This window comes from Nannospalax galili, unplaced genomic scaffold (assembly GCF_000622305.1).
Source record: "Nannospalax galili isolate Female #2095 unplaced genomic scaffold, S.galili_v1.0 scaffold676, whole genome shotgun sequence".
Lineage (NCBI taxonomy): Eukaryota > Metazoa > Chordata > Mammalia > Rodentia > Spalacidae > Nannospalax > Nannospalax galili.
Window position 1 is genome coordinate 1,307,079 of NW_008337446.1, and position 8,383 is coordinate 1,315,461.

An 8,383-nucleotide genomic window follows, 5' to 3' on the forward strand; every position below is an offset into this window, starting at 1 on the left:
AGATTTTAAGAAAACACCAGGTAAAAGATAATCCCATTGGTAATCAACAATTGAAGTCTAAGAAGGAATTTGTAAAATCATGGCTTCACACATATATGTGCACAGATAAACACAAAAATAAAAATTTTTAAGTAAAATAAATATTATGGGATCTCAAAACCTGTTAAACCTTTAAAAAAAAAATACCTTGGTGCTAAAGAAATAGCTCAGTAGTTAAGAGCACTAGTTGCTCTTGTAGAGGACCTAGCGTCAATTCCCAGCACCTACATGGCAGCTAACAACTGTAACTCCAGTTCCAGGGGATCTGACACCCTCTACTGACCTCCATGGGCACCACAAGCACATGGTTCGCTTATATACTTATAGACAAAGCATTCAAGCATATTAAAAAAAAAAAATCCCCCCCAAAAATTAAGTATCTCAACTGAACTTTTGCAAAAAGAAATTTCATCAGAAGTATACCAATTCTTTAGCAAAAATGTATCACTAGCAGGAGTTGAACTAAGATGATATCACCAACTAAGATTGGTACTACTTTAAAAAGTTCTTTGGATACTCTATGTCCTGAGGTGGATTTGGATCAGTCCTGAGGGTCAGAACTGTCCAGATATTGCTGCTCGGGAGAGCCAGGACAGGTGCTCTACTTGAACAAAAGAAAACGAGGATTAAGGATCTTATCTGTACAGAAGAAAGTCTCAACTCTAGTCAACAATTAAAAACTGGATCATTAGGAAGATTAGCAATAGTATTTTGAAGGCTTTGGTATTTTTAGAACAACAGAAAAACAAAGTATATGATCTACAGGATGATTCCATTATCAGTATGGTTTCTTTTTAAAAAGAATTCTGCTAGAAGGAATATGGTTACTTTAATAGTAATATAAATGCTTAAGAACTTATAGTTTACAATTATCCCTAAGATCATTTAAAAATAGTTTCCCTTCATGTTATAGAACTGCAAACTCATTTTTAAATAAAAATAAAGGCATTATTTGGCATTTGCTTGACTAGGTTGGTCTCACTCTTTGAATTCTTCCTTTTTAAAACAAAACACAACACTTTTTAAAAGACTTCCTAACTACCTCAAACTCAGAATTAACAGTTCCTTTTCCTGCACTTCAAAAGACAGTCTAATGTACTTTTCCTATCACTCCAAGTTACACAGTCTATGAAATTTTGTTTTTGTTCTTTAGACTTCCTCACTACACAGTAAGTGCCATAAAGTTAAGACCTATTTGTCACTTCAAAGTTTGGTTAGTATTTAACCCCTGACCTATACCTAACAAAATAACGAACCAGAATTTTAAAATTTTCCTATCCAAGATATCTGCTGCTTTCCTATCTCTGAAAGAGCTATTCCAGGACAATTCAATGACTATAATAAATAACCAACTAACAATAATAAGCAACTAGCAATGACTTTTAACTACTCAGCCTACATCTAATGGAAACTAGATTTAAGGAAGCTTTAATGTTATACATACAAATGTAAAAGTGTAAATTAATTACTGATACCGTATACTTTTTCTACTATGGAGAATTTGATTGTTACTGCTTTGTTCTCATAAATAAACTAAACTGTTGAGCTAAAAAGATTTTTTTTTCTTTTTGTTACAAAGTCAGAGGTTAGGTCCACCTAACTACAAAATAATTTTAAGGCTATTTCACTGTTTGTAGTCAGGCTTATGTGAGTACACGTAAAACTTCAGAAAAGAATGCTAAGAAATTGTGGAAAGAGAAGACATGATTTGGAAGACAAGCACTATTTGGTGCAGACTATTCCTAAATGAGTAACACAAATAAATATAAATAACATTTGTTAGTGGTTATTTATAAATAAGTTTGCTAATAAATGACAAGCTCTGTGAAACAATGTGTTAATCAGATTTGGGAAAAAGTATCCAAAAGTAAACAACCTCAGCTGATTTAGAACATCAGACTTAGACCTTTCATTTACCATAAAGAAAAAAAAAGTCAAGTACTGACACAGGCCTGAAATCCTAGCACTGAGACAGAAGAATTCAGAGTTGGAGACCAGCCTAACCATACCTATCTCAACAGGAAGTGGGGGGCGGGAGAAATACTATTTCACATAAAGCAAGCAAGAGCCTTGAGTGAATACCTAGCTAGATGAAAGCCTACTTATGACTAGTCCATCCCATTCTTAACAGCCATGTACATGTAAGGACAAACCCAGGAAACCCTGGGTTAGCACGCAATGGATCACAAAAATCATTTGCTAAAATGTAGAAGAAGATATAAAATATCAGAGTACAACACATGTATAAGGGAAAGTATAGCTTCCATTCCCTGAAACTTCTGATTCAACTGTCATTATAAAATGTATTTCTGAGTATGGGCTGCAGTTTTTAAAAATTTGTGAAAGTTAATCTTGTCTATATGCCCAAGACTATTTCTTTTTCCCCAAACACTGCAAAAATTAGGAGCTCAGCACTGTTATTACAAAAAAAAAAATGAGTATTGGGGCTGGAGAGATGGCTGCTCTTGCAAAGGACCCAAGTTCGAGTCCCAGCACCCATACAGCAGCTAATAATCATCAGTAATTCCAGTTCCAGGGGTATTCATTGCCCTCTTCTGACCTCCACAGGCACTCATGACACAGGTCACTTACAGATATGCAGGTAATACACTCATACACATAAAATTTTAAAAAATTATATATTTTAGAGGCTGGAGAGATGGCTCAGCAGTTAAGGGCACTGGCTGCTTTTGCAAAGGACCTGGGTTCGAGTTCCAGAACCCAACTAACAATCATCTGTAACTTCAGTTCCAGGGGATCTGACACCATCTTCTCATGTTTGCAGGCAATGAACTACATGGGTGCCCTTACACACATGCAGGCAATAAATTCATACACATTAAAATAACAATAACAACAACATTTTTTAATAAAACAAAAAAATGAAAAGTGACCTTAACCCAGGTAGATTATTATCATTTAAGCTTGATTTCATGAACTTTAAAAATCAAACTGTCTGAATCCACATCCAACTTTCACTCACTACTACTTTATGAGTAAACCAAAACTTACTTAAACAATATGTGCCTAACTTTTTTATCATCTGTAAAATGAGGATGACAGTATCTACCAAGTTATGGTTAAAAAAAAAAGTCATATACAAAGTTCTAAACATAAGCTTCACAGAGCAAAGGAGTAATACACTGAAATGTAACAGAGCTGCAGATGTAGCTCAGTGCCACAGAACCTGTCCAACATGGGCAAAGCCCTGGTGTTTTACCAGCATCTCAAAGATAACATAATGGCATTAGTTAACATTTGCTTGACTGGGGGCTGGAGAGGCCGCTCAGTGGTTAAAAATACTTCCTACTCTTCCAGGGGATCCCTGCATCCATGATGGGTTGGGGAAAATCACAACCACATGTAACTCCAGCTCCTGGGATCAGAGGCCCTCTTCTGGCCTCTATGGGCACCTATACACACATGACATCCATTCACATAGAAACACATACGCACAAATAAAAATAGATCTTTAAAGAAAAAGGTATCTTTGGTGTGTTATTTTAAAGCCGTAAAGGTGTGCCTTTTAATTTTGAACCTTTCTGTGTGCTATTTGAATTTTATAATGTACACGTAAAGTAATATTTCCAATGTTATGTTTTAAAGTATAAAACATCATCATCTTTTTTTAAAAGATCAACAAGAAGTATCAAGGCAGTGAGATTATGGTCCTTTTGCTTTTGGTCTACATTTCTGTTTTATACAAACATCAGTAAACAACTACTCACCCAAGGAAAAAAACGAGTAAAAAAAAGGTAAAAGATGATGTTCAGAGTTAGGAATTTGTGCCTGTTTGGAGACTTCTTACTAAATCCTTCTTCTTACTAAATCTTCACTCAAACTTAGAAAATTGGGCCAGTTGCGACAAGGTGGACACACAATAACTGTACCTACGACTTTCCCTTATCATGTGAAGGCGAACAATACTCTTCTGTTCCCTCACTAGCCTGTTCTGCTCTCTCCAACTAGACTCTTTAAACTCTCCGGAAAAAGTGGAATTCAGAAACTCCACTGGGGTGCTTAAACACTTGTGGCGCTGCACTTCACTTCTTTTGGCCTAGAATATCTGTCCTCAAGAGATATAACCATGTCGTAAAAACAAAATAAACTAGCACACAAACGACAAAGCTATTCTAAATGCTATTTAGATCTAACTTGTTTCGGTCACACTCTGAACTGAAAAAAAGAGTTTAAGCATATACATATCCAGGATATGAGTACCAGTACATGAAGTCTGGCAGTAAGTTAAAGTTATCACAGCCAAAGAATTCACACGTCCACTTTGCACGCCCCCACCGCCCAGAAGCTCACTAAAGAAACCTCTGGTCTACCAGAGAAGTGTTAAAGAGCCACAACCACGCCCCCATTTGTCCAAACACAACTTGCACTTCTTTTCCAAGTCCAACCACCTGCCCTCCACCCCAAAATCAGTATGAAAAAAAAAAAAAATCCAAAATCTGACCTGCTGCGAAGTGCAGGGGAGACGACTTTCGGCCGGCCATGTCCTTTGCATTCACGTTGGCCGCGTCCACCAACCTCTTCACCCGGGACACGTCCCCATTACGACAGGCCTCCAGCAGCTCCCGCAGGGCCCCGCTCACGGCTGGGACCCCGGGGGCGGGTCCCGCCGACCCGGCTCCCAAAGCTGCTGCGGCGCCAACTCCGGCCGCCTCGGGGCTCTCGGCCAAGCTGGAGCCAGGGGAGGACGGGGAGGAAGAGGACGAAGAAGTCGGGGAAGAAGTGGACGACGCCGAGTTGTTCCCACCACCGCCAGCTGGGCTGGGAGCGACCCCGACGACCGCAGAAGCAGCCGGGACTGCGGCCGCGGCGGCCACCGTGCAGATCGTGCCGTCCACTGGGTCGGGGGATCGCGGCCTGTCGGGCGGATCCCTGCTGCCATCCCCCTCGGGCAGCACCAGGCCGTGCCGCGGGGATGCGAAGGGCGCCAGGCCGCCGGCCGTAGGCGAGGCCGGGGTGGGACCCGGGGCCAGGCAGGGGCTGAGCGGGGGAGGCGGCGGCGGCGCCGAAGCCCCCGGAGCGGGCTGGAGCTTTTGTTGATGATGGTGATGATGATGCTGAGAGCGACGCGACGCCGCCATCTTCCCACACCCCCAGCACTGTCACTGCGGCAACGGCCTCTCCGCCCGCCCTCACTTCCTGCCCTTGGACCAATCAGGATCCAGCACGCCGGAAATGCGTCCTGCTGGGGCGGGTGGGGTCAGAGAGAAGGAGGGAGCTCAGAGGGCAGCCCGCGTGGGGGGCGTGGCCTTGTGTTGAGAAGCGGGATTTGTGACGCCCAGGCAAGTGGGCTCCGCGGATTTGAAAGCTGCGGCTAGCCGCTAGCTAACTGGGAAACTTCTGCTTCGCTCACATTCTGCCTGCCTGTTTGGCCGGCCGGGCTCTGCTCTCACTTCATCTTCAGTCTTCCCTAGCTTGCCCCAGAAGCAGCTATTGAGGTGTAACTTAATGCATGCATCTATCAAACTTGAAGCTAATACTACCTAACAATTGTTAGCAAGGAGTAATGCATACAAAACACTCAACAATAAGAATTACATTAGAAAAATTAGCACATTAGGACTTTTTTTTTAAAATGTAGTCTGCTGGGTCCTCTGCTCCTCCCATTAGCTGTTTGGTCTCCTTCTGCTAGGGCACAGGAGGGACGGATGGGGCTTTCTTATGCTCTATGTTATAAAGCTACATTTGTACTTAATATTGCAGAAAAATCTATACGTGAACACATTGTAAACAGTGTTTGTTCATTGTTAACCTCTGATTCAGGTGGTGCCTTGAGAGGAATGCAAGGCTCAATGGCTTTGAGGTACTTCAATCCTAACTAGACAGACGTTGATGAGGGGGAAGTGCAGGAGGTGACCAGGCTGACCACCTGACTAGAGAAGGGCAGGACTAAACTTTGGCATGACTGACTACCTTTGTACCAGTTTGCTAGCTGCTAATGACCAGTAAGACGGGTCGCTAGGATGTTAATCATCTGTCTTCTCAAATTACATGCAGGCTCTTCCCAGCTAAAGCAGTTTAAAGAGTCCGGTCCTGCCTCTGCTCATTAGCGCTTGTGGTTACAGGTCTCACAAACGTTGGTAGTCTAGTTACAGTCCTTCCCTATAAGTTTTCTCACTCTATACGTGACTTTGCTGATTCTCAATTTTAAATGATGCTTCATATTGCCAAAATTGGAATTCAAGCTTGGCCATTTTCTGGCTGTGCACATTTAAGCAAGCCATTTAGCCAAACATTTTGTTTCCTTTCTGTAAAACTGAAATAACACGTTTGATAAATGTTGATTCAAATTATGTTTTTTCTTATTCTTTGTACTTTTATTTCTCATCTTAAATTTAAGTAATTGTTAAATTTTTCATTTTTTTATAAGTTGGTTCTTTCCCCTTCTAATTTTCTCACTCCATTTCCCTCTCCCCTCCCAAACTAAGATAAAAACTCAATTGTGGGGCTGGAGAGATAGCTCAACTGTTAAGATCACTGGCTGTTCTTGCAGAGGACCCAAGTTTGATTCCCAGCACCTACATGGCAGCTAACAACTGTCTGTAACTCCAGTTCCAGGGAAATCTGGCACCTTCTTTTGACCGCCATAGGCATTGCATGACATGGGTAGACTTATACACATGTAGGTAATACACTCATACACATAAAATAAAAAGAATAAATAATTTTTTAAATTGTCTTTTTATTTAAAAAAAAAAAGATTGCTGTCAACACGTACCTTACTATGCGTGTTTTCTGCATCTGCCTTTTCTCTCTCCTACCTGTTCCTATGACTTTTGTATGCCACCAAGAGATTTTGTCATGAGTGGAATAATCTCACTGAGGTCTCCATTTTATGTCTATTGTACAATAGTAGAGTAGGCATTCTGGAAGCACACACTTCACAGCATTATTCTAACAAAATGCACACAGATGTAGATTCTATGTCCTCAGAAAAAAAGATGGATCGAGCAGAATATTAAGCAAAGTGATAAACTGGTCAATCATTACTGAATATAATTAGCATGATGTTAATAGTCCCATTTCAATAAATGGGTAAATTTGGGCATATCAACTAAACACAATGAGCTCAGGTGCATAAGTAGCATTTAAGTTTCACTGAATCTGGGATTAGAGATTATAACTAACATTCCTTTGTTTTTAAATTTATGCCCGTTCCCACAATGACACTTGACAAAAGGTAAGAGAACATAGTGGAACTAAAATCAGGCCACAGCATACATTCTCCTAGGATTAGATTCTCCTAATCTTTTTCCTTGAACAAACAGTATTTCATTATATATGACAATCTAATTTACAAATCTTTATACATTTCAAGGAATACATTCAGTTATGCTGAACATAAATTTCAAGAGGCAAAAAAACAATAAACATTGAAACTTACCTTGTAGATTATGACTGTGGTCATTACTGCCCTATTTTTAATTTCGTATCTATAATCAAAAAAAAAATGAATGTATCCACCTAGAATGTAGCCAAAGCTCTACTGAATAGTGAAATCCATTATCTAATTTGAGAAAAGGTGTTTCCGCTAGTTTCACAGAGTATTTTTCAAATGAATGAAGCAAGGGCCGGTCATTTGTTCACCCTTGGGACATTATACAACTCTCCAATACTGATTGATTACTACAAACCCTGAGGTACATCAATATCCAGTTTCCCAAGACTGCATTTCTTTTTTAGTCAATGACCACATGAGTTTCTCGAAAGGGAAACAGAGCAAAGGATGGGATTCTATTAGCTAGGACAATCATGATTCACACTTTTGTCAAGATTTGGAGGAGTCTCATGACAGCTTCAGAGTAGAATACCAAACCAGCATGAATCTCTTGAATCTTAACTTCTTAATTCAGAGCAGAGTGGGAGGCAGATCACCATGGTATGTTAGATGTCTGTATCCTAACCTTGCCCCTTGAGAATGGGAAACATAAGGAATGTCTCATCTGGTGCCCTGATGGCTATTTACTCATACATCACAGAAAGAAGTAATGGTTGAACTATTTCAAAATGCATCCATTGTGTCTGGTTATCATACAAAATAAATAAGAAAATCTCTTCTGGGTAGAATAAAAAGATTGAATTGCCTGAAACTACTAGTAATGCATTCTGAAAGTGCATTCAATCAACTAGAAATTGCTTTTTTCACCCTGGTGGAGAATAGTAAAACTACTTAACATTAAGTATTTATGAAGTTTTATAGGCTTATATGAACTAATGTTGAGCTCTAAGCATGAAAGAACAGCTATCACTACCCACTCTGTGGTTAAACACAATTCCATGAGGGATACATTTGTCATAATAAAAAGAGTAAAAATTGAAGTCAAGT

At 40.0% G+C, this 8,383-nt stretch overlaps 1 protein-coding gene across 1 annotated transcript in view; it reads right to left on the reverse strand.

Annotated features, from left to right (window-relative positions):
- Tnks (tankyrase) overlaps positions 1-5,176 on the reverse strand; it is a 214,673-nt gene extending 209,497 nt beyond the window's left edge. The window contains exon 1 of the mRNA XM_008832600.2: positions 4,502-5,176. Within this exon, the coding sequence (XP_008830822.1) occupies positions 4,502-5,138 (637 nt within the window). The 5' untranslated portion in view covers positions 5,139-5,176. The remainder of the gene's footprint in view (positions 1-4,501) is intronic.
- Between the last annotated feature and the right edge of the window lie 3,207 nt (positions 5,177-8,383).